A 26644-nucleotide genomic window follows, 5' to 3' on the forward strand; every position below is an offset into this window, starting at 1 on the left:
TCACATTGAAATGTACATGAAGCTGCTTCACCAAATTTACCTGACTCTAGATTACATAAAATCTGTCCATCCCAATCTTTCTTGTGTTGACGTGGATGTGGACAGTTTGGAGAGATTATACACGTGTTTTGAGAGTGCCCTATGATCCGCCCCCTCGGTCGGAGGTAGAAACCCTTATCCTGAAAGTCACTGGGGTGCAGCTGTCTTTGTCTCCTGCTATTGCCCTTCTACACAATTTCCCGGAAAATATTCCATTGTATCACAGATACTGCATACTGTAGGCCACTTTTTCATTGCTATTAAGGCAGCTGTTGCTCAATTCTGGATACACCCCCACCACTCACATTAATTATGTTCAAGATTAATTACAATATTTTTATGGAAACCTTGAACTATCCCTATTCCTCCACTGCCAAAGCCCCTCTGATGAAGTGGTATGCCTGGGATGAGTACTCTACATAAGGTCCCTGTCTCCCACTACATTAGTATTTAGTACTTTTATTACTATACTTGACTAATGTACTTTATTTAATTTTTTTGCTAGTGGTGAATTTTTATGTGTTTCTACCTATGCTTCCCTTTTCCCCTATTCTTCTTTCTGTACCCGCATGTATTTTGAAAAATTTCCTAAATACTTTTTTTTTAAACTCTTTTTTAGAAATTTTTTAAAAAAATTTAACCAACAAATAAAAAGGGAGATGTCCATTCTCAGAGCCACCGTTAATTAACTGATCCCCTGGTAGAAGCTGACAGACTGTACTCAGAGACAGAAAGTTCCTGCTATGTGGAACTAGAACTAAGTAGTAGACAAATCTTCTCTGGGTGGGATATGTGTAGTGAATATAGCAGCTGACCGGGCAACAGTATCATTCATAGCTGAGTGAATAACCTGGATGACAGCAATTATCCAGTCTTCAGGCATGGTTCGGCGGTAACTATCAAGAAATGGTGGGAGGTCGAAGTGCTTCACTAGGAAGAAAACTACTAAAGAGTGGAAACATACATCTTAATTGTAATAAAAACAATTTATTGATATAAACAGCATTTAAAATTAAATTAACTATATTCTTATACAATGGAGCTAAAGAGCCATATACTCATGTAAAACCACTAGATCAGATCATACCATATGTTTATAATCAATTGAGGATAATTCATTAAATGCAAACTTTTATGAGCTCCTGTGATTATTGATCCAATAAAGATGGAAAGAAAGAAATGAGTTCCTTAATATCCAGAACAATTGTTGTTATTCAGCTGACTCCTTGTTGTAAAGTATGTTTGCCTATGATATAAGGTGGCTTCTTGCGTTGCCTATGATATAAGCGCTTCTTGCGTTCTTGGAAGCGTTTCCTTCTGCCTCCTCTGATTCCTCTAGTTCTAATTCTTTTCTCTTTGGAGATTCCGTTTGTAATACATTGTACCTGTTCTTGTGTTTCCATATGGGATACACATCCTGTTCTAAAAAATGACCTGGATTGGATCTTTTAAAGATGCTATAGCCGCATCGTCCTTGTGCTATAAGACACGGCTTTAAGAACTGCATATACGGTGAGAATATATACCCCACTAATGGCTTAGGGGCCCCAGTATTACGCTGGTAAAGAAAACCATCTTTTAGGTGGAGGTTATTGCGCACCTGTACTTTTGAATGAGGCAATTAATTATATCATAGGCAAACATACTTTACAACAAGGAGTCAGCTGAATAACAACAATTGTTCTGGATATTAAGGAACTCATTTCTTTCTTTCCATCTTTATTTGATCAATAATCACAGGAGCTCATAAAAGTTTGCATGTAATGAATTATCCTCAATTGATTATAAACATATGGTATGATCTGATCTAGTGGTTTTACATGAGTATATGGCTCTTTAGCTCCATTGTATAAGAATATAGTTAATTTAATTTTAAATGCTGTTTATATCAATAAATTGTTTTTATTACAATTAAGATGTATGTTTGCGCTCTCTATTATAGTCTTCTATAGTTTATTTGTTTATTCAGGTTTAACAGAATACCTTTTTGAGAGCAGCATTTTTTAAATATTAATAGTGTGGTCTTTATCATAAAGCGCCTGTATTGATTTCCGTCTAGGATATCTTTTTTATTACTAAAGAGTGGGTCTTATGTAAAGGCCTTAAGGCTCTTAACTTTATTAACGTCTTACCAAACTGGAGGCTTGAGTTTGAAAAGGCGCTCGGCTGCCTGTACTGCTTTTCCAATGTCACTGGCCAGCATGCTCACAATGAAGAACTGACCCACATCCCAGTAGTTGTTCATTTTTTCCAAACTGCCCTTCCTTCCCAGCAGACTGTTCAGGCGAACACCTTAAATAGAACAACTTTGAAAATGAAAAGGCACAATACATGTATATAGATTGCAGGTAGTCAAATGTAGAGCTTCTGCTGTCTGAGGTGGCAACTGTAGAACTGCTCATCTCATCCATTACATAAATAAGCACGAACTACCTAGTTTACATGACACTAATAAAAACAACTATCTGCTACTGTAATTAACAAATAATAAACAAATTGAACACTCAAGATGGGTACACACTATGCGATGTGCTCTAGGATCAACAAATCATAGTGTTTTCCCTCCCAGGCAGGGAGTACACACTGAGCGATATGACGACCATATCGCTCAGTGACGTCAAGCAGCGGCTGGGCCGTGCAGGCAACTCTTGGACGTCAGTCCAAACTGAGCTGCATGCACGGCCGACAATAACGGTCGCTAACGACCCGCGGGGGGCGCGCATAGCTCTTAGGCGGTGACATATACACTTGCTGAGAAAGTGAACAACGTCGCTCAGGAAGGGTGAAAATAAGCGACGTTGTTAATTTTCTTGGAAAGCGTGTATGCACCTTAAGACAAACTCCACTAATTTGGATTAAACCTTTTGTTCTCTTATTACAGTAGAAACCCTGCGTATACTACACCCCCAAAATAATTTTCCTCTTCAATTAATAAGATACAGTATACAGAAAAGAACAGAAGCTTAGAAGTGCACACAGCATACAGAAAAGAAAAGTGGCAATGTATACGGTCTTACTGGGGCCTTCAATTCACTGTATAAAGCCCATGACTAGCAGGTATATTGTGACGCCCTACCTTAACACTTCCTTGCAGAAAGACACCACATGCACACATACTACATGCAAGTACCAGTATCAAGCACAGATAAACACATTGATCTGTGATTTGTTTGAACCTGGATTCACTTCTGCATGACCAGTGAAGAGTAAATTTGGCCAGGGTGATTAATTCAATTATTTCATAGGAGAAAATTTTAATTTGGTGAATAATCTGCCTTGGCCAAAATCAATGCCAAAAAGTTATTTTTTTTTTTTTATAACTGATCTATATAAATAACAAATAGTTATAGCCATAAATGGAAAATGACTTCCTCTTGTTTGCTGTGTGTACTATGCTCATGCCCGAGATTGCAGTAGAATATCTGCACATCCACAATGGAGTTAATCATCCATGCATTCCCGCTCTACAGCAAAAATGTCTTTCTTACTCCTAATATTTACCTATTTACCTATTTTCCGGAGTTCTATAGATGTCTCAAACTGCTGCCCAGCAACAATAAGTAAAACAGCGAGGTTAATTCCTGAATACAAGGATGGCTGGAGCTCAAAACCTTTACGATACCTGATAGAAATAATGTTCTTATTCAGTAGTTTTATCTTAACATGCATTAAAATAACATTCAATGTTCACACATTGCATAAAACGTTATATACGGATTAAACAAATATGATTACAGTATTTACAATATATGTTAAAGCTAATAAGAAAATCAATGAAATGAACATCCAATCTGCTATATTTCCAATCTTTATATGTAATGATGTAAAAAGAAAAAACATGTTATACAATAATATGAGGTTACACAATAATTGATGTACAGTAGTGTTGTGATAACTGAGCTGTGGTGTCAGAGTCAAGTTTGGGTGGAGTTGGAGTCGGTAGAAACGATTCCTGCTTCCAAAAAAAAACACCTTATAATATTATATTATATAAACATCAGTGATCACATTAATGTCTGTACAGACGTTTATGACTCATCATTCCCCATTTCCCAGGCACTCCTCCAGATCAGTCTCAGCCATCTCTGAACATATGAGCCTGATATGAGCCTAGGGTTGGACTGGCCCACAGGGGTACAGGGGAAACTGCCGGTGGGCCCCACTGCCTAGGGCCCCACTCCTTCCTATAGGGATCAGATTCCAGACGGCACTTCTATTATACATGGTAGATATGTTGCATTACACTGCACAAGTCTATTGTGTATTTCAAGCCTGTGTGGGGGTTGGCCACACCCCCTTTGTAGGCTCACCACACCCCTAAGTATGGGCGCCTATCAATGCCTCCCCCCCGGTGGGCCCTTCATGCCCCAGTCCGACACTGTATGAGTCTTGCCGAAATTGAACGCTAAATGGCAGGAGGATAAAGCCAATAAAGTGTTGCTCACCAAGGGAAAAAAAAACAACCAAAGACCAGCAGAGAGGTCTTTGTTCTCTGATCGGAAAACAATAAAGTTTTGCTCAAAAGAGGAGAAAAAAACTACTTCAATAGTGAAGTGAAGTTCAAGGGTGGGATTCAATTATTTTCACCCCTTTACACACTCGTTCTGTTTCTGCCCTCAGGGACGTTGTATCATTATATCAGCTCGCTACCCCTGGAGTAGCAAGGCACCCAACCCTTTACACAGTAAACCTGATTACTTTGGGTGCAATATGCGTGATAACGGAGATCATTTTAGAAAGGAAATTGGGCGTGATATGTCATTTGAATCTCACCCATTGTGATTGATCTGTGTGAGTATAACAGCAGCCGCATGGTGAAAGTGAGTGAAACACTGTCACACTGTCTGAGCGTCGCCTGAGGCTGGAGTGAGAGTGCACTGTCACTGCTCTGTGAGTGACTTGTTAGAGGAGGTTGACCACGGTGGGACTGAGGGGGACATGTACTAAGCAGTGAAAAAAGTGGAGAAGTGAGCCAGTGGAGAAATTTACCATGGCAACCAATCAGCTGCTCCGTACAACTGTATAATATGCAAATTAGAAATGTTACGTCAATGCTGATTGGTTACCATGGGCAACTTTTCCACTGGCTCACTTCTCCAATTTTATCACTGCTTAGTACATGTCCCCCTGAGTCTGGGAGTCACTAGTCGCTGCCGGAGACCTGTGCTGTTACCTGTCGCTGCATCTGGACCTCAGTAACCCCTCTACTCGCAGTGAGTAATAGCCCAAACAGGCGAGCCTTTGCAGTGTGGCAAAATATGTAATTTAAAAGAAGTTTTTTTTTAATTCTGACCTTGAACTCCCCCCTCCGCTCTCCCGATATACTGTTGCTGAATTTAAGTACAATTAAATCACGGGACTGAGATTTTTTTGAATCCCAAATCCTGGGATTACAAAAATGGGGTGGGATTGGCTTCCCTAATAAGAATATATGTACAATATACAATTTCAATTTATAAAGGTGGTGGAGTCTAATTTGGAGTCGGGAAGTAGTAATATAGAAGAATTAGATTTAAAGGGTTTGCACAGGACAGTAACTAGGGCTTTGCAGCCAGTGCCGTCACACAGAGTACAGAATGCCTGGCGGAGGAACCGGTCGGTGCCGCAATCTACATTTGCCAGCAATGCTGGACTCCACTCGTTGTTATACTAGCGGTGCGCCCAGCTCCCTTTTGTGAGGTCTGGAGCTCACTGCAATGGCCGATCCTACCTGGCTGCTGGTGCAGCCTGGTCAGGCAGTCCCGGAGGGTGGAAACAACTCCCAATGGGACTGCATGTCTTGCACATGACTGGCAGGTAGGACTTCGGGGTCATGCTGACCTGATCGCTCACTGCAGTTCATCGCAGAGCAGCGATCAGGTCAGAACTGGGCCCGTGCCAGCACCGCAGTGTGCCGGCATATGGCTGACATCCGACGGCTGTCGATGCCTAGCGATTGCCTTTGCCTGATTGACAAGCAGAGGCGGGAGGTGGCGGCACGGCGGCGTTTGGCTGCCGTTTTGTGGGCTGGTGTGACCGGACCGTGCGAGGGACGGAGCACAGCGGCTGTGTGGCATCACACGCAGCCATTGCGACCCGGGCAGCGACGAGTAACTCCCGGCAAGCCGCAGGAGCTGCGCTGGCTGGGAGTTACTCTTCTAGTACAAAAGCATCGCTGCTGTGCAATGCTTTTGGACTTGAACGGGGGAGGCTAGCCCTGTGCTGGGCGTCCCCCCGCATGTCAGTGTAAGTGATCGTAGGAATGACCCCCTTTGTTAGTGTCTCCATTGTCCAACGCACTGGTTACATAAAATAATTAATAACTACAGAATAGCTATATTTTCCTTCCACAGTGTTGTCTAGATAAGTTAAGCATCATTTTCCAAAACCTACCTGAGTTACAGTACAAAAAATTAACATGAATAAAAAAAAGAAATCTCTTACCATTCAATAGCACTGCCCCTGCTAATGGTGTCTTTACAGTCAGAATCCAGGAATGTGTCTTTATATATCCGACCACACAGGCAGAACATGTCTGGAGCTGGGTGATCGCAGGCTTGCAACACCTGAAGCATCACGTTTAGGGCTTTATCTCTGTCACCAGCATTATTCCGTCTACAAATGTGATAGACAGAAATGTGATGAATTTACAGGTGGGTCACTGTCTCTGGGGGAGATGTACTAAGCATTGGGGAGAGAGACAAAGGGCCTAATTTAGAGTTGATCGTAGCAGCAAATTTGTTAGCAGTTGGGCAAAACCATGGCCCTCATTCCGAGTTGATCGCTCGCTAGCTACTTTTAGCAGTCGTGCAAACGCATAGTTAGACTGCCATATTACCAGCCACATTTTTTTTAGACATCATCACATAATAGCTATGTAGTAATATTGTATACTCGCCATTTTATCATTCTGTGCACTTCCACGTTCAAAAATCAATATATAGAAGTACTGGTCCTGATTCAGGGTCACATGCGATTCCGTCTTTGAACGGATCTTAGCAAACTGCACATGAGTCGGGGCCAGCATACGCAATTTAGAACAATTTGCAGTGATTTAGAATCGCTCAGATCTCAGTCGTATTTATACCTACAACTCAGTATGTGTAACTGAGAATTGTTGGCCTTGGAGACGTGAGTGTATGCAGAAATCCGTCCAACTTCTGTCGGCTCTCTTGCACCAACGATGTGGCTTCACATAGATACCACAGGTTTTGAATAAGGGCGGAAATCTGCATTTCTTTCCAAACACAGCTGGATTACATGCAAATTATAATCAGGCCAAAAAGATCAACATGAAATGTCTGAACAATTATTCACTAGTTACCAGCGCGTCAAAATTACGGAACATAATAGTAATGTGAGCGGAGCAACACTAGTAGCTGTTGACACTCAAAACACTTGAATTCCAACCATAGAAGTGAGGAGAAGCATTATCCTTTTATTATATAGGATAATGTTGCATATCAGTCTCACTAGGGACCAATGCCTCATTATTAGAGTAGAGATGATCAGTTCGGTTGTGACTTGGTTGTTTTATCCAACTTAGCACAAGTTTGAATCCTAAAACACCATCTTATTGGTTATCCAAAACATGTGAGAACCGGAAAGCCAACATTTTCAGATCTGAACGTAACTGAGTAAAAACCGAACCACTCACCTCTAATTATTAGTAGGCCTCGTGAATTAGTCAGGCAGTGACTTAGGGACATCCCCAGGGTTACTAAACCTTGAAAATATTTTCTGTGACTATCATTCAAAACATTTTGATTTCTGTTTGCTTTGTGATACTTTGTTTATATAGTTATAAAATGTATAGAAAAACAATAGTCTAAACTCACCTTGAGGGAAAAGAAAGCTATACTAATATTAGTACTGTGAGAGGTTCTCGTGATATTTACTGATCTCCATGTTTTGACAGGTAAAAAACAAAATTACTATTTTTTTACTGACTGTCAGTAAATATACAGAAAATTGGCAACCATGGATGTTTAAAATGATCATATTCTCTGTATATGAATACAAATTTGCCCAAAACAATTGTATCTTGCTGCAACTTCTATATAATTCTAAACCAAGGCAAATTGCAGTACCACTAACCTATAAATGCACAGAATACAATATACTTAAGACAGGAAAATATGATCAGGTTAGTTTCCTTTGAAAAGAATATAAGCGAGAGCAGCATGACTGTATTGTGCTTGCTATCTAATGCATTGCCAATTTGTATTTATATACAATTAGTTGAAAAGTACAAATACAAGAGGATGTATAAGATAACAAGCTTTCTGAGCCGTGGAAAGTGCAGTATACGGGCGCCTAATGCACTGCGCTTCCTACTTTTAATATAAAGTGGAAGAGGACTGAGAAGAATAGACTCAGCATCATTATCTGTTTTTACTAAGAGGGTTAAACAATGATAACCCTGCTTGCGAATTAACCACCAGATAAAACAGGTATTTACATCAGGGTTTGCATTAATTAAAACTTCCTCACCGCCAGTCACTTGAAAAGGTCATTGTACTGTGAATGGAGGAGAATGCATTTATGAGTGAAAAGCAAACACATCTCCTAAGCTTAAAAGCCACTTGGATGCGTGCAGGTAATCACCACAGGATTTGGAAAGTTTACTGATCAGTTTTCAGAATGGATTAGGACTTTTTGGATCCCATGGTATCCATGAATAGGCTAATGTACAGTATAAAGAATTGGATTGTTTGTTCTGTAAGCACTGTGAGTTACAGCCAGCTGCTTCCAGTACACATACCAGCAACCTGGGAGGATGACATGATGTCCGTTGACTTGTGAAACCCAAGCTGTCTCATGGCTGCACTACTAATCAGTCAGAGCACGTGAAACCAGACAGAGGGACAGTTCGTAACACTGAAATACAGCATTAGAAATGGTCTGCTTCTGATTCTTCTGCAATTACATTTTATACTTTTTGTACCACACCCATAATATAAAAGATTAAAGCTAAACCCTCATCTCACTACTACCATGCTCCTATCTCTAGATGCAGACCTGGATATGCTCTGTGCACATACCTGCCTAATGTTACCAGAATGACAACCTTGGGGAGTTCTCCCAAATGCCTTTTGGAGTAGATCAGTCTCCTGAATCCCACCAACTTCCCAAGTGTTGTAGGCAGTCCAGGAGTGGTCTGGTACCCTGATGATGCATCACATTATCGTTGTTCCTCCCACTGGTGCACAATGCTGCAAATCTCACAACTGGGAGGTGGGGGGGCCTCTCCCCCATATATTACCCTCTGGGATCTCCCAGAGGGAACATTAAAGATATTGGCAAGTATACCATGCAGTCATTTTCTCCTGAGGTACTGCCTACAAATCAATTTAGCAGTGATGTGTGAGTATCTTGCTGGTGGCTTGTGATTAGTCTTTATGCTCACACCCTTCCCTCTCTCTTCCAGGCAGCATGTAAAAGCGGGCCCCCATATTACCCTTTGTCATCAGTGTCGCGGACATGATATACTACACTGCGATGCTGCTGGTAATGGATATAGTGGTGGTAGCAGTGTATGTGTGGGAGGTAACTGTTAGCAGCATCTGCTCATTGTGTTTAGGAAACTATTACCAACATTAATAAAATAATTTAATATTAGTTATTAGTAAGTGGATATCGCTTCAAGCACACATGAGGCCGTGCGAGATGCCGGACGAACTCTGACTTTTTTAAAATAGGCAATCACTTACAAGGAATGGTTTTGCCTTGTAAGTGATTGCCCCTTCAAAAAAGTTCGGCTGGCATCACGCACGGCCGCCGGACTCAAGCATTATTATATCCAGCCCATAATGTTTATTTGTATATATAGTTATCAAAATAGAAGTTATTTTTGTGTTGGAACAAGTGCCTATGAACTGATTGTTATGTCTATAAATTGGTGCACCAACACCTGCCCATAGTCTTTCCCCAGAGGGTTTATCTTTCAAACATAATACTTCTCCTATAGCTTTTTTTTTTTTTTTTTATTGAATGAATGAGTGAGTGATGGCAATACAAACAACTGGTCAAATATACAAGAATTGCCAGATAACAGAGTGGTAGTACAATACATAGAAGGTATTACAAGCATTGAGATCAAAACCAAGTGTATTCAATATGGTAGAATATGTAGTTGTAGTAAATACTGCTAGAAAACCAAAATATACAATTTCCAAAAGAGAATCTATAGGATCGTCCAATAGCAAGAAGAAAAAGAGCCAAGCCTACTGAGAATCTATAGGATCTAGCGGGAAGAAAAAGTGCCGAGCCTACTTTTCCTGTATCTAATCAATGGTTAGACACATTCTGTAGTACAGTGGTTCTAATGAGTAAATATTAAATACGCTCCACCATCTTTGGCTATGGCAGATGTACGTTATATATGCCAGGCACCCACCACCATGTCATCTATATAAAACTGGCATATCGAACTCAGTATCCTGAAAAACCAATCACTTTAATCCTAAAAATGTTAGGTCGGTAACTTTCCATTGGAAGCCAACTGTAGACAGAAGTCTGATTGTGTTCATGCTCCCGAAGATGGAGACTTGCGTGCAAAAGAAGCTCTGGATTACAGATTGTTAGAAATATGTGCGGACCCTGTGTTTCAGTTTTGGTTCTAATTCATCATCGTGGTTTGGTTTTGGCAAAACCACCATGAAGTGTTTTGGTTCGGATTCGGTTTTTGTTTTGGTAAAAAAAAAATCAATTTAAAAAAATTCTATAATTATTGACAAAAATTGATAAAACAAGCTTAAATGAGAACATTTTTGCAATTCAAAACCCGAAATTCAGAATTAAAATTCAAAATCTGAACCGCAGGAAGATCCAGACTGGGTTTTGGTTCGTTAGGATCCACAAGATTAGGGTGGTTTTGGATTTCTGGAGGATGGACCTGCACATCTCTACAGATTGTACCCAAGCAAAAGATACATGTAAGATACAGGCTGTCTTTACAAAACATTTCTATTTTGCACAATAATCTCCTGAAACACAGATGGACTTTTTCTTTGCAATTATATTCTTAGTTATGCTACGCAAACATATTTATTTTTATTTTTTTAACATTACATTTTATTGAAAATTACAGTTATGGGGTAGGGATAAAAGGTACAGAAATAAAAGAAGAGGGCGGGTAAAACACATAATAGCAGTACAGGTATATAGTTGATTTTACACTGATTATTCAATGAATAATCCTATCATGAGAACTAGTGTTCTGAGAACTAACAACACAAGGTATGATAATCAATACAATATGAGAAGTGAGACGTCTGTCCAGCGTGGAAATACGAGAAGTGAGATGTCTATCCAGCATGGGAATACTTAGCCTAAAACAGAATAAGATCATAACTCAGTAATACCTACAACTGATCTCTACAGCATAAATATATCAGGACTTAATATAGGGGAAAGAGCGAGTACGAGCTGACTCTCATTTTTAGAAATCCAATATTCATTCCAACTAAACCAACGAATAAGTGGGTTTGAGGCCAAGGAAGTATAAGAGGCGCACGCAGTTTAAAATTTGCAGTGGGATTGGATTGGATTCTTTTCAATAAAATCTAGGGTCGGGATGAGTGGGAACGCCAGTGTAGGGCTATTAAAGTTTTCATTGCTATATGTCCCATAATATAATGATCATTGTACGGAAGATCTCCATGGTATACATGAAGTAGTGCCAACAGAGGATGGGGGGAGATAGGACATTTAGGGGTATATGCAATTGCGGTCGAATTCCCGAAAATGTCGAAAAACGGGACATTTTCGCAAAAAAAAAAAAAAAATCGACAATGCAATTCAGTACTTTTCGTCAAAAAAACGGACTTTCCAAACTCGACTTTTTGAAATTCGACATTTGTCAAATTCGACATTTCTGCAATGGTACAAATTAGGCAATTCGCCAAAAGTATATTCAATTGAAGTTTGGAAATTCGACAACAGTGCTTTTAGACAGTAAATTCGTCATTTTCAATCCGCCACACTTTGGTGGCGGAATCTAATAAAAAAAAATTAAAACATGTTTTCTCTAACGTCCTAAGTGGATGCTGGGGACTCCGTAAGGACCAAGGGGAATAGCGGCTCCGCAGGAGACTGGGCACATCTAAAGAAAGCTTTAGGACTAACTGGTGTGCACTGGCTCCTCCCCCTATGACCCTCCTCCAAGCCTCAGTTAGATTTCTGTGCCCGACGAGAAGGGTGCACACTAGGGGCTCTCCTGAGCTTCTTAGTGAAAGTTTTAGTTTAGGTTTGTTATTTTCAGTGAGACCTGCTGGCAACAGGCTCGCTGCATCGAGGGACTAAGGGGAGAAGAAGCGAACTCACCTGCGTGCAGAGTGGATTGGGCTTCTTGGCTACTGGACATTAGCTCCAGAGGGACGATCACAGGCCCAGCCTGGATGGGTCCCGGAGCCGCGCCGCCGGCCCCCTTACAGAGCCAGAAGAGCGAAGAGGTCCGGAAAAATCGTCGGCAGAAGACGTTCCTGTCTTCAATAAGGTAGCGCACAGCACTACAGCTGTGCGCCATTGCTCTCAGCACACTTCATACTCCGGTCACTCTGGGGGGGGCGCCCTGAGACGCAATAAAACATGATAAAAATACCCTACATGGCAAAAAATACATCACATATAGCTCCTGGGCTATATGGATGCATTTAACCCCTGCCAGAATATACAGAAAAACGGGAGATAAGGCCACCGAAAAGGGGGCGGAGCCTATCTCCTCAGCACACTGGCGCCATTTTCCCTCACAGCTCAGTTGGAGGGAAGCTCCCTGGCTCTTCCCTGCAGTCACTACACTACAGAAAGGGTTAAAAAAAGAGAGGGGGGCACTAATTAGGCGCAGTATTAAAACATACAGCAGCTATAAGGGGAAAAACACTTATATAAGGTTATCCCTGTATATATATATAGCGCTCTGGTGTGTGCTGGCATACTCTCCCTCTGTCTCCCCAAAGGGCTAGTGGGGTCCTGTCCTCTATCAGAGCATTCCCTGTGTGTGTGCTGTGTGTCGGTACGTTTGTGTCGACATGTATGAGGAGAAAAATGATGTGGAGACGGAGCAGAGTGTCTGTAACAGTGATGTCACCACCTAGGGGGTCGACACCTGAGTGGATGTACTGTTGAAAATTACGTGACAGTGTCAGCTCTGTATAAAAAAACAGTGGTTGACATGAGACAGCCGGCTACTCAGCTTGTGCCTGTCCAGACGTCTCATAGGCCGTCAGGGGCTCTAAAGCGCCCGTTACCTCAGATGGCAGATACAGACGCCGACACGGATACTGACTCCTGTGTCGACGGTGAAGAGACAACCGTGATTTCCAGTAGGGCCACACGTTACATGATTGAGACAATGGAAAATGTTTTATACATTTCTGATAATACGAGTACCACCAAAAAGGGGTATTATGTTCGGTGAGGGAAAAACTACCTGTAGTTTTCCTGAATCTGAGAAATAAAATGAGGTGTGTGATGATGCGTGGGTTTCCCCCCGATAACAATTGATAACTTCTTAAAAAGTATTGGCTGTATACCCTTTCCCGCCAGAGGTTAGGGTGCGTTGGGAAACACCCCCTAGGGGGGATAAGGCGCTCACACGCTTGTAAGAACAAGGGCTCTACCCTCTCATGAGATGGCCGCCCTTAAGGATCCTGCTGATAGAAAGCAGGAGGGTATCCAAAAATGTATTCACACACATACTGGTGTTATACTGCGACCAGCAATCGCCTCAGCCTGGAGGTGCAGTGCTGGGTTGGCATGGTCGGATTCCCTGACTGGAAATATTGATATCCTAGATAAGGATAGTATATTATTGCCTATAGAGCATTTAAAAGATGCATTTCTATATATGCATGATGCACAGCGGAATATTTGCCGACTGGCATCAAGTATAAGTGCGTTGTCCAATTCTACCAGTAAAATGGTCAGGTGATGCGGATTCCAAACGGCATTTGGAAGTATTGCCTTTGAAAGGGGACATTTGGGGTCGGTCTTTTAGACCTGGTGGCCACGGCAACAACTGGGAAATCCACGTTTGTACCCCAGGTCGCCTCTCAAAATAAGACGCCGTATTATCAGGCGCAGTCCTTTGTTGGCAAGCGGACAAAAGGTTCCTCTTTTCTGCTCGTGACAGAGGGAGAGGAAAAAGGCTGAAGAGATTACCCAGTTCCCAGGAACAGAAATCCTTTCCCGCCTCTGCAAAAGCCCTCAGTATGACGCTAGGGCCTTACAAGCTCAGGCACGGTGGGGGCCCGTTCTCAATGAATTTCAGTGCGCAGTGGGCTCACTCGCAAGTAGACCCCTGGATCCTTCAGGTAATATCTCAAGGGTACATATTGAAATTCGAGACGTCTCCCCCTCGCCGTTTCCAAAAGTCGGCTTTACCGACGTCTCCCTCTGACAGGGAGGCAGTTTTGGAAGCCATTCACAAGCTGTACTCCCAGCAGGTGATAATCAAGGTACCCCTCCTGCAACAGGGAACGGGGTATTATTCCACACTATTGTGGTACCGAAGCCAGACGGCCCGGTGAGACCGATTCTAAATCTAAAATCTAAAATCTTTGAACACTTACATACAGAGGTTCAAATTCAAGATTGAGTCACTCAGAGCAGTGATTGCGAACCTGGAAGAAGGGGACTACATGATGTCTCGGGACATCAAGGATGCTTACCTTCATGTCAAAATTTACCCTTCTCACCAAGGGTACCTCAGGTTATGGTACAGAACTGTCACTATCAGTTCAGACGCTGCCGTAGGGATGGTCCACGGCACCCCGGGTCTTTACCAAGGTAATGGCCGAAATGATATCCCTTCGAAGGAAGGGAATTTTAGTTATCCCTTACTTGGACGATTCCCTGATAAGGGTAAGATCCAGGGAACAGTTGGAAGTCGGTGTAGCACTATCTCAGGTAGTGTTGCGGCAGCACGATTGGATTCTCAATATTCCAAAATCGCAGCTGGTTCCGACGACTTGTCTTCTGTTTCCTAGGGATGTTTCTGGACACAGTCCAGAAAAAAGGTGTTTCTCCCGGAAGAGAAAGCCAGGGAGTTATCCGAGCTAGTCAGGAACCTCCTAAAACCGAACCAAGTCTCAGTGCATCAATGCACAAGGGTTCTGGGTAAAAATGGTGGCTTCCTACGAAGCAATCCCATTCGTTAGATTCCACGCAAGAACTTTCCAGTGGAACCTACTGGACAAATGGTCCGGGTCGCATTTTCAGATGCATCAGCGGATAACCCTGTCACCAAGGACAAGGGTATCCATCATGTGGTGGTTGCAGAGTGCTCATCTTCTAGAGGGCCGCAGATTCGGCATTCAGGACTGGGTCCTGGTGACCACGGATGCCAGCCTGCGAGGCTGGGGAGCAGTCACACAGGGAAGGAATATCCAGGGCTTAGGGTCAAGCCTGGATACATCACTTCACATAAATATCCTGAAGCTAAGGGCCATTTACAATGCTCTAAGCTTAGCAAGACCTCTGCTTCAAGGTCAGCCGGTGTTGATCCAGTCGGACAACATCATGGTAGTCACCCACGTAAACAGACAGGGTGGCACAAGAAGCAGGAGGGCAATGGCAGAAGCTGCAGGGATTCTTCGCTGGGCGGAAAATCATGTGATAGCACTGTCAACAGTATTCATTCCGGGAGTGGACAACTGGGAAGCAGACTTCCTCAGCACGACCTCCACCCGGGAGAGTGGGGACTTCACCCAGAAGTCGTCCACATGATTAAAAAACTCGACAGGTATTGCGCCAGGTCAAGAGACCCTCAGGCAATAGTTGTAGACGCTCTGGTAACACCGTGGGTGTACCAGTAAGTGTATGTGTTCCCTCCTCTGCCTCTCATACCCAAGGTACTGAGATTGATAAGATGGAGAGGAGAAAGCACTATATTCGTGGCTCCGGATTGGCCAAGAAGGACTTGGTAACCGGAACTTCAAGAGATGCTCACGGAGGATCCGTGGCCTCTACCTCTAAGAAGGGACCTGCTCCAGCAAGGACCCTGTCTGTTCCAAGACTTACCGCGGCTGCGTTTGACGGCATGGCGGTTGAACGCCGGATCCTGAAGGAAAAAAGGCATTCCGGATGAAGTCATCCCTATCCTGATCAAAGCCAGGAAGGATGTAACCGCAAAAACATTATCACCGCAATTGGCGTAAATATGTTGCGTGGTGCGAGGCCAGTAAGGCCCGACGGAGGAAATTCAACTGGGTCGATTCCTACATTTCCTGCAAACAGGAGTGTCTATGGGCCTGAAATTGGGGTCCATTAAGGTTCAAATTTTCGGCCCTGTCAATTTTCTTCCAAAAAGAACTAGCTTCAGTGCCTGAAGTTCAGACGTTTGTAAAAGGGGTACTGCATATACAGCCTCCTTTTGTGCCTCCAGTGGCACTTTGGGATCTCAATGTAGTTTTGGGTTCCAAAAGTCACATTGGTTTGAACCACTTAAATCTGTGGAGTTAAAATATCTCACATGGAAAGTGGTCATGCTGTTGGCCCTGGCCTGGGCCAGGCGCGTGTCAGAATTGGCGGCTTTATCCTGAAAAAGCCCTTATCTGATTTTCCATTCGGACAGGGCGAAATTGAGGACTCGTCCTCAGTTTCTCCCCAAGGTGGTTTCAGCGTCTCACCTGAACCAACCTATTGGTGGTGCCTGCGGCTACTAGGGACTTGGAGGCCTCCAAGTTGCTAGACGTTGTCAGTGCCCTGAAAATATATGTTTCCAGGACGGCTGGAGTCAGGAAATCTGACTCGCTGTTTATCCTGTGTGCACCCAACAAGCTGGGTGCTCCTGCTTCTAAGCAGACTATTGCTCGTTGGATTTGTAGTACAATTCAGCTTGCACATTCTGTGGCAGGCCTGCCACAGCCAAAAATCTGTAAATGCCCACTCCACAAGGAAGGTGGGCTCATCTTGGGCGGCTGCCCGAGGGGTCTCGGCTTTACAACTTTGCCGAGCAGCTACTTGGTCAGGAGCAAATACGTTTGTAAAATTCTACAAAATTGATATCCTGGCTGAGGAGGACCTGGAGTTCTCTCATTTGGTGCTGCAGAGTCATCCGCACTCTCCCGCCCGTTTGGGAGCTTTGGTATAATCCCCATGGTCCTTACGGAGTCCCCAGCATCCACTTAGGACGTTAGAGAAAATAAGAATTTACTTACCGATAATTCTATTTCTCATAGTCCGTAGTGGATGCTGGGCGCCCATCCCAAGTGCGGATTGTCTGCAATACTTGTACATAGTTATTGTTACAAAAATCGGGTTATTATTGTTGTGAGCCATCTTTCAGAGGCTCCTCTGTTATCATGCTGTTAACTGGGTTCAGATCACAGGTTATACGGTGTGATTGGTGTGGCTGGTATGAGTCTTACCCGGGATTCAAAATCCTTCCTTATTGTGTACGCTCGTCCGGGCACAGTATCCTAACTGAGGCTTGGAGGAGGGTCATAGGGGGAGGAGCCAGTGCACACCAGTTAGTCCTAAAGCTTTCTTTAGATGTGCCCAGTCTCCTGCGGAGCCGCTATTCCCCTTGGTCCTTACGGAGTCCCCAGCATCCACTACGGACTATGAGAAATAGAATTATCGGTAAGTAAATTCTTATTTTTTTTTGTGTTTTTTTATTGGTAATAGCATATCTATTTATATTAGAGGGGATTAGGTACTTGGTTTGTCTATTTTGGAGGCACAAGTATTATTTATATATTTTTAAAAATATTATTATTATTATTTTTTTTAATGGAATGGTAAAAATCAGAAAAAAAATTGCGTGGGGTCCCCCCTCCAAAGCATAACCAGCCTCGGGCTCTTCGAGCCGGTCCTGGTTCTAAAAATCCGGGGGGGGGGGAAATGACAGGGGATCCCCCGTATTTTTAAAACCAGCACCGGGCTCTGCGCCTGGTGCTGGTGCAAAAAATACGGGGGACAAAAAGAGTAGGGGTCCCCCGTATTTTTTACACCAGCATCGGGCTCCACTAGCTGGACAGATAATGCCACAGCCGGGGGTCACTTTTATACAGCGCCCTCTGGCCGTGGCATTAAATATCCAACTACTCACCCCTGGCCGGGGTACCCTGGGGGAGTGGGGACCCCTTCAATCAAGGGGTCCCCCCCCAGCCACCTAAGGGACAGGGGTGAAGCCCGAGGCTGTCCCCCCCATCCAAGGGCTGCGGATGGGGGGCTGATAGCCTTGAGAAAATTGAAAGAATATTGTTTTTTCCCGTAGTACTACAAGTCCCAGCAACCCTCCCCCGCAAGCTGGTACTTGGAGAACCACAAGTACCAGCATGCGGGAGAAAAACGGGCCCGCTGGTACCTGTAGTTCTACTGGGGAAAAAATACCCAAATAAAAACAGGACACGCACACCGTGAGAGTAAAACTTTATTTCACACATGTCGACACATACATACTTACCTATGTTCACACGCCGACCTCTGTCCACTTGTCCAAGTAGAATCCACGTGTACCTGTGAATAAAATTATACTCACCTGATCCAGTGTCCAGATTATAATCCACTTACTTGGCACACAAAAAAACGAACACCCGGACCAAACGGACTGAAAGGGGTCACATGTTTACACATGGGACCCCTTTCCACGAATGCCGGGACCCCACGTGACTGCTGTCATAGAAAGGTTCCTTCAGCCAATCAGGAAGCTCTACTTCGTGGCACTCACCTGATTGGCTGTATGCGCGTCTGCTGGCAGACAGCGCATCGCACAGCTCCCTCCATTAGTTTCAATGGTGGGAACTTTGCCGTCAGCGGTGGGGTTACCCGCGGTCAGCCGCTGACCGCGGGTGACCTCACCGCTGACCGCAAAGTTCCCACCATTGAATATAATGGAGAGGCTTTGCGATGCGCTGTCTGACAGCTCAGACGCGCATAGCCAATCAGCAGAGTGCCAGGACGTTGCGCTCGCTGATTGGCTGAAGAGACCTTTCTGTGACAGCAGTCACGTGGGGTCTCTGCATTTGGGGAAAGGGGTCCCATGTGTAAACATGGGACCCCTTTCAGTCCGTTTGGTCCGGGTGTTCGTTTTTGTTTTTTTTTGCCAAGTACGTGGATTATAATCTGGACACTGGATCAGGTGAGTATAATTTTATTCACAGGTACACGTGGATTCTACTTGGACAAGTGGACAGAGGTCGGCGTGTGAACATAGGTAAGTATGTATGTGTCGACATGTGTGAAATAAAGTTTTACTATCACGGTGTGCGTGTCCTGTTTTTATTTGGGTATTTTTTTTCCAGTAGAACTACAGGTACCAGCGGGCCCGTTTTTCTCCCGCATGCTGGTACTTGTGGTTCTCCAAGTACCAGCTTGCGGGGGAGGCTTGCTGGGACTTGTGGTACTACTGGAAAAAACAATATTCTTTCAATTTTCTCAAGGCTATCAGCCCCCCATCCGCAGCCCTTGGATGGGGGGGACAGCCTCGGGCTTCACCCCTGGCCCTTGGGAGGCTGGGGGGGGAGACCCCTTGATTGAAGGGGTCCCCACTCCCCCAGGGTACCCCGGCCAGGGGTGACTAGTTGGATATTTAATGCCACGGCCGCAGGGCGCTGTATAAAAGTGTCCCCCGGCTGTGGCATTATCTGTCCAGCTAGTGGAGCCCGATGCTGGTGTAAAAAATACGGGGGACCCCTACTCTTTTTGTCCCCCGTATTTTTTGCACCAGCACCAGGCGCAGAGCCCGGTGCTGGTTTTAAAAATACGGGGGATCCCCTGTCATTTTTCCCCCCGGATTTTTAGAACCAGGACCGGCTCGAAGAGCCCGAGGCTGGTTATGCTTTGGAGGGGGGACCCCACACAGTTTTTTTCGGGTTTTTTACAGTTTTTTCCGTTTTTAAAAAAAATCGGATCAAAATCCGTCAAATCGGCCGTGTTTCGACAGCGTGACTGTCGAATCCGTTTTTTATTGAATATGTTGAATTCCGGCACCCACTTGCCGGAATTCGACGGTCGAATTGTGTCGAATTAAAAAACGGGCGAAAAAATTGCCGCGATTCGCCGCTAATTGCATATACCCCTTAGTACTTTAGAGATGAGGGCAAAAACCTGGGACCATAGTTTATGAATCTTTGGGCAAAATATGTGCAAAAGAGAACCTACATAACCACAATTACGCCAGCAAAGATTGGAGTAGGAGGGGTTTATGACATGTAATAAAGTGGGTGTCATGTTAAAGTCTGTGGAGCAATTTATAAAAGTGTTCAGAGTGGGAAATACATAATCAGGCCACCATCTCTTGATACTACAGCTGCCTCGGTGTGTCCGGACCAGGACTGGATTCCAAATCTTGCAGAAAAACTGAGGTGAACTAAACCATCTGGAACACCACCCATCTTCTCCATAACAGGAGGATACCGCATTGCAGTGAGGACCCCTTTAATCCCTTGCCTGGGTTTGAGTTCAACAAAAGGACACTCTCAAGGGACTACACCTCCAGCGGCTTACTGTGGTAATAACCCATGTGGGACTGCACCTTTGGTCCATTTCCAGTCTTTTTCACCCATTTCTCTACCAGTCCATTTTTAATAGGAACGGACTACACCAGATAGGCAGCGTTTTGATTAATTGTCCATACTGAATGAGTGGCCATGTTATGGTTTTTATGTGTTTTAAACAATATGTCTATTTAAATTGTGATTAGTTTTTTTCACTCAATCCTTCATATTCATTAATCATTTATTCCGCTAGCGCTGCTATTTTATCTGTTTATTTGAGAGTGGGAAATACACCTAGAAAGTTTAAAACATGTTTTGAAGATTAATCGCCAATCATCTTCGAAAATGGAACAGGATAGGTCTGTTTCCAATTTTAGTATAGAGGTTACCTTGGTGAATTTAGAGGGGGTGATTAGGAGAGAGTACCACTACGATAAACTACCCTTACTATCCCTTTTGTATAGCTTATCTAATACGTATTTTGGAATAGGAGAAATAGTATGTGGTGGTTGAGCAATACTGAACGACCAATGTCGTAGCTGCAAGTATTTATAGTATTCTTTGGAGGATAGAGAGTATTGTTCTTGAATCTGTGAGAACGAGAGAAGAGAACAGGAAGATGCAATCTTGTCTAACGTGGTTGCCCCATTATTTGACCAAATGGAAAGAGAGAGGTTCGGAATAAGGAGTGCTAGACCGACTAGAAAGAGATGGGAGATGGGCAAAGGAAATTCTGAATTTCTAGAAACAAATTCCATCCATGCTTTGCGCGTGGACAACACCGAAGTTGATCGGGTCAGGTAATCTATATTTATAGACGGGGGAAGCCATATGCAGTTGGTTAAAGGGAACGGAGAGGTCAGCTCTCGTTCCAAAATGACCCACGTTTTAGGGTTTTCAGCATCAAACCAATCCCCAATTTGGGAAATTAAAGAAGCCAATTGATACCGGTGTAAGTCTGGATAAGCTAGGCCTTTCCAAACATATTTGTTGACAGCAGAATGAAATGTATTCAACAAGTAAGAAGGGACCAAGAGAGGGATAGTCCTAAATAAATAAAACACTTTAGGATGCAATACCATTTTCAGCGCCAAAATTCTACCCATCCAGTAAACATTTAGCATCATCCAATCTGACGTAAATAGGAACATTTTATTTAGAAGGGGGATATAGTTAGCCTGAATTAAACCATCAATGCTAGGGGTCAACTGTATTTGTGGCTTCTATCCTGCCAATCATAATAATATGCTGATTGCAAAGATTGCAAGAGGTCCAGAGCGAAGTTGATGGGTAGTGCTTCAGTTTTAGAATTGTTTAATTTATAATATGATACTCTAGAAAGCTTTTCAAGGACTGAATGTAGGTGCGGCAAGGATGATTGTGGATCAGTAAGGGATAGTAATGCGTCATCTGCGAACAGACATATTTTAAATGAAGTGCCATTAAAGGTTGGTCCTTGTATGGCTGTCTGTGATCTAATCAACTCTGATAAGGGTTCTATAGCTAGGGCGAAAACGAAAGGAGAGAGGGGACATCCTTGTCGTGTACCATTTGTAACCATAAATAAAGGGGATAGCAAACCATTTACAAACACCCTCGCAAAAGATGCAGAGTACAAAGCTATGATTGAAGATAGGGCTCCACCAGTAATCCCAAAATTTCGCAGGACTGCTTGAAGACATCCCCAATGGAGTCTGTCGAACGCCTTCTCCGCATCTAACGACAGTAATAATAAGGATTTCCAGTAGAGGAGAAGGCGTCCACAACGTCTATAACCCGTCTAGTGTTGACTGGGGATCGACGATGCTGAATAAATCCCACCTGGTCCTGATGGATAAGGGAGGGGAGGATAGGGTTAAGTCTGTTTGCGATGAGTTTAGCATATTACTCTAGCATCCATAAGGGATATTGGGGACAGATTAGTACGATGGGTATAGACCGGTCCAAAGGAGCCAGTGCACTTTAAATTTCTTCAACTGAGTGTGCTGGCTCCTCCCCTCTATGCCTCCTCCTACAGCTCAATTTAGAAAAAAGTGCCCTCAGGAGAGGATGCACAATCTGCAAGCTTCAGAGTTTTTCTTCAATTTCTTTTCAAGTTTTATTTCTTTCGGTATGCTGTTTGGGCAACAGCATACCTGCACCGTGGGAGTTAGGGGGGCCACGGTCACCGGCCTCTTGAGGTGCAAAGCCGCTTCCCCGCTGCAGGACCACCTGAGGGGCTGTTTGTTCAGCGGGACATGGCGCCTTGCCTGCTGCACACCCCTAACGCTGCCTGAAGGTGATCATTGGTGGTGAGTACCAACCGGGGGCTCCGCTAGGGGTGGTCCCTCGGTTCACCGTGCGGCAGAAGCGCGGGTGAGGTGTACGGGTCCCTCCTGGGGGGACCCGCTGTAGCCCCTGTGTGAGACTGGCTAATAAAAATGTTATACCAAGTATATATGTGAGGCTACATACATTAGGAGACATAGCAGGTATAAATATTCAAATGTAGCTCCGGCGCCATGGCGAGGGGTGGAGCTACACGAGAGCGGGCTCAGCTGCATTTTGGCGCCTTCCTCTGCATAGCAGCAGCAGCCTCACAGCGTCTCTATATCAGTCCCTGGATCGCTGGTATCGGGTGTAGAAGGGGAGAGACGCTATATCTGTGCACAAGTAACATCCCTCTGAGGGATTTCTCATATTACAGTCTCACTGTTTACACAAAAAACGCTGACAGCCTCACTGGGGCTGCACAGCGCTGGGTGCGCTAAGGTCCTCTCTCCTGTGTCTCCTCTCACATGCAATGGGGCAGGCTTGTATATATATATATATATATATATATATACACACACACACACAAGACTGTTTTGTGTGTGTATTCTTACTGTTTTCAGCTTCAATATGGTAAAACAGAAGTTATGCAGTGTGTGTAATGCTAGATTCTCTCCTAGTTCATCTAGCTCCATATCATGTGAGCAGTGTAGTCAGCCATCTCAGAATGCTGATATCAATGTGGGGGAGAGTCCAGAGCCCTCCTGGATGGGGGCTATCAAACGTATGATGTCTGATATGTCATCTCAGCTCACTGCAAATGCAAATAAGACTCAGGAACTGCAACAAGCAGTGGCAAGTCTAACTGCTAAACATCCCCCCTGTCTGCTACAGGTGCACAAAAATGTGCTCTACCTGCACTCCTATCAGATGATGATGATATACAGGATGATGTGCACCCCATAAGTGGGGCTCCCACCCCTACCCAGGGTATTGAACCCGTCATATTGGCTGTTAGGGATGTGTTAAAGCTCCCCCTGGAGGATGCTACTACTCAGCAGTCATTTTTCCTCCCACAAGACAAATTGACAGTCACATTTCCTGATTCCAAGAAATTGGATGACTCATTTAAAATAGCCTGGAAGATTCCAGATAAGAAATATCAGGTGTCAAAACGTTTTTTTCATACATTCCCCTTTGCCCCATAAAGCAAGAAATTCTGGGAAGAGTCTCCAGCAGTAAACGTCTCAGTCTCTCTCCTTTCTAAAAAGGCGGTACTCCCTGCTCCGGGCTCCTTTACGGTAAAGGACGCGGCAGATAGGAAAATTGAGACCACTCTGAAATCTATTTACATTGCTGCAGGTGTTGCTCAAAGGCCGGTTATTGCAGGTTGCTGGATGACACATGCAATTCATTCCTGGGCTAATCAAATTAAGGAAGGTCTTTCGGGTGATATGACCTTAGTTAATACTATTACTTTCCTGAATCACATTCAGGACATGGCAAGAGTCCTCTGTGACTCCCTTAAAGAGATTGGCAATATTAATGCTAGGACCACGGATATGGCTGTGTCTGCGCGCAGAGCCATATGGTTGCGTCAGTGGATTGTTGATGCTGACTCCAAACGTAATGTGGAATCTCTTCCCTTCATAGGTGAATGGCTCTTTGGAGGTGAATTGGACGCATGGATTGCCAAAGCTACTGCTGGAAAATCCACGTTTCTCCCTTCAGGGGCTCCGCCTGCTAGATGTACCTACCTAGGATCGTCTCCTCAGTCCTTTCGGTCCTCCAGATTTCGATCTAGGGCCAGAGGGGCCTCCAACGCAGCTAGAGGCTCCAGAGGTAAACCTAAGAAACCAGCCGTTGCCTGATCTCAGGACCAGAACACCAGTTCTGCTTCCGCAAAGACTTCAGCATGATGGTTCCCACCCACCCCGAGGGAATCTCGGTTACGTCACTACAGCTACATCTGGGACGGTTACTGCCAAGATGCTTGGGTAAGGGACCTTATCTCTCAGGGTTAAAAGCTGGAGTTCGACGGTACTCCTCCCCAAATATTTTTCAAATCCAGCTTACCAGCTTTAGAAAATATGCGTGGTACGCTACTGCTGGCCATAAACAAGTTGGTCCAGTCCCAGTTCATTGTTCCAGTACCCCTACTACAACAAGGACAAGGTTACTACTCCAGTATGTTCATAGTACCAAAACCAGACTGGTCTGTGAGACCCATTCTGAATCTGAAATCCTTGAATCCTTACCGGAAGGTTTTCAAATTCAAGATGGAATCTTGGAATCGGTGATCGCAGGCCTGGACCAACAGGAATTCCTAGTGTCCCTGGATATCAATGACGCTTGCCTACATATCCCAATCTGGCCTCCTCATCAGACCTATCTGAGGTTTGCCTTTACTAAACGATCACTACCAGCTTCAGGCGTTGCCCTTCGGCATGTCTACAGCTCCGAGGGTGTTCACGAAGGTGATGGCGGAAAATATGTTTCAACTCGGGGTCCAGGGGGTCAATATAATTCCATACCTGGACGATCTCCTGATAAAAGCGAGCTCCAGGGAGCTTCTATTGCTCCATATAAATCGCACTATCCAACTTTTGTCACACCACGGGTGGATCCTCAATATGCAGAAGTCCCACCTGGAACTGTCTCAACGGCTCCTGTTTCTGGGGATGCTACTGGATACTGTAGCTCAGAAGGTGTTCCTCCCAGAGGAAAAAGTAAGAACACTTCAAGAAATGGTTCGCATGGTTCTCCGACCTGCTTGAGTCTCCATTCATCTTTGCATAAAATTGTTGGGAAAGATGGTGGCCTCGTACGAGGCAATTCAATTCGGAAAGTTTCATGCCAGACCGTTCCAACTGGACATCCTGAACAAGTGGTCCGGTTCCCATCTTCAGATGCACCGGATGATTCGGCTGTCACCCCAGACCAGGATCTCTCTCCTGTGGTGGCTAGTCTTCCAAACCGCGGGAAGGTCGGCGCTTTGGGATTCAGGATTGGATCCTCCTCACAACGGATGCAAGTCTGAGAGGATGGGGAGCTGTCACCCAGGAGGCGCAGTTCCAGGGTAGGTGGTCTGACCAAGAGGCCCTACTTCCAATCAACATTCTGGAACTTCGGACTATCTACAATGCTCTAAATCAGGCATCCGCTCTAGGCGACCCAGGTGCAGTCGGACGCCACGGCGGTGGCGTACATCAATCGACAAGGAGGGACAAAAAGCAAGACCTGCATGCGAAAAGTGTCAAGAATACTCCTCTGGGCAGAAAGAAATGCAAGAGCACTGTCCGCGATCTTCATTCCGGGAGTGGACAACTGGGAAGCGGAATTCCTAAGTTGCCACGACCTCCATCCGGAGGAGTGGGGACTACACCCTCAAGTGTTTCAGCAAATCATCGACAGGAGGGGATGCCCACAGATTGAATTGATGGCTTCTCGTCTCAACAAGAAGCTTCGCTGCTATTGCTCATGAACCAGGGACCCTCAGGCGAGTGCAGTGGATGCGCTGACATCGCCTTGGCCTTACCAGCTGGTCTACCTATGTCCCCCGATTCCGCTGATCCCAAGGGTGCTCAAGCGGATCAGACATCAAAGAGTGGAAGCAATCTTGATTGCCCCGGATTGGCCCCGAAGAATGTGGTACGCAGCTCTTCTGGACATGTCCGTGGAGGACCCTTGGCCTCTACCACTAAGAAGGGATCTTCTTCAACAAGGACTGTTCATCTACCAGGACTTACGGCGGCTTCGTTTGATGGCATGGAAGTTGAGCGGAACATCCTAGCTTACAAAGGGCTTTCCAAAATGGTCAATGCCACTATTGTGCAAGCCAGAAAACCTGTGACGTCGAAACACTTTCATCATATCTGGCGAAGATATGTCTCTTGGTGCGAGGAACTCACATATCCCTCTGCAGAATTCAA

At 44.5% G+C, this 26644-nt stretch overlaps 1 protein-coding gene across 2 annotated transcripts in view; it reads right to left on the minus strand.

Annotated features, from left to right (window-relative positions):
• Positions 1-26644, minus strand: part of MAP3K15 (mitogen-activated protein kinase kinase kinase 15) — a 471487-nt gene that overhangs the window by 151129 nt on the left and 293714 nt on the right. For both annotated transcript variants that reach the window (XM_063955733.1, XM_063955732.1), the window contains exons 7-9: positions 6463-6633; positions 3549-3661; positions 2172-2331 (exon numbers count right to left, since the gene is read on the minus strand). In XM_063955733.1, coding sequence (XP_063811803.1) covers positions 2172-2331; positions 3549-3661; positions 6463-6633 — 444 coding nt within the window. The remainder of the gene's footprint in view (positions 1-2171; positions 2332-3548; positions 3662-6462; positions 6634-26644) is intronic.

The sequence above is a fragment of the Pseudophryne corroboree genome, chromosome 2 (genome assembly GCF_028390025.1).
Source record: "Pseudophryne corroboree isolate aPseCor3 chromosome 2, aPseCor3.hap2, whole genome shotgun sequence".
NCBI classification, from domain to species: Eukaryota; Metazoa; Chordata; class Amphibia; order Anura; family Myobatrachidae; genus Pseudophryne; species Pseudophryne corroboree.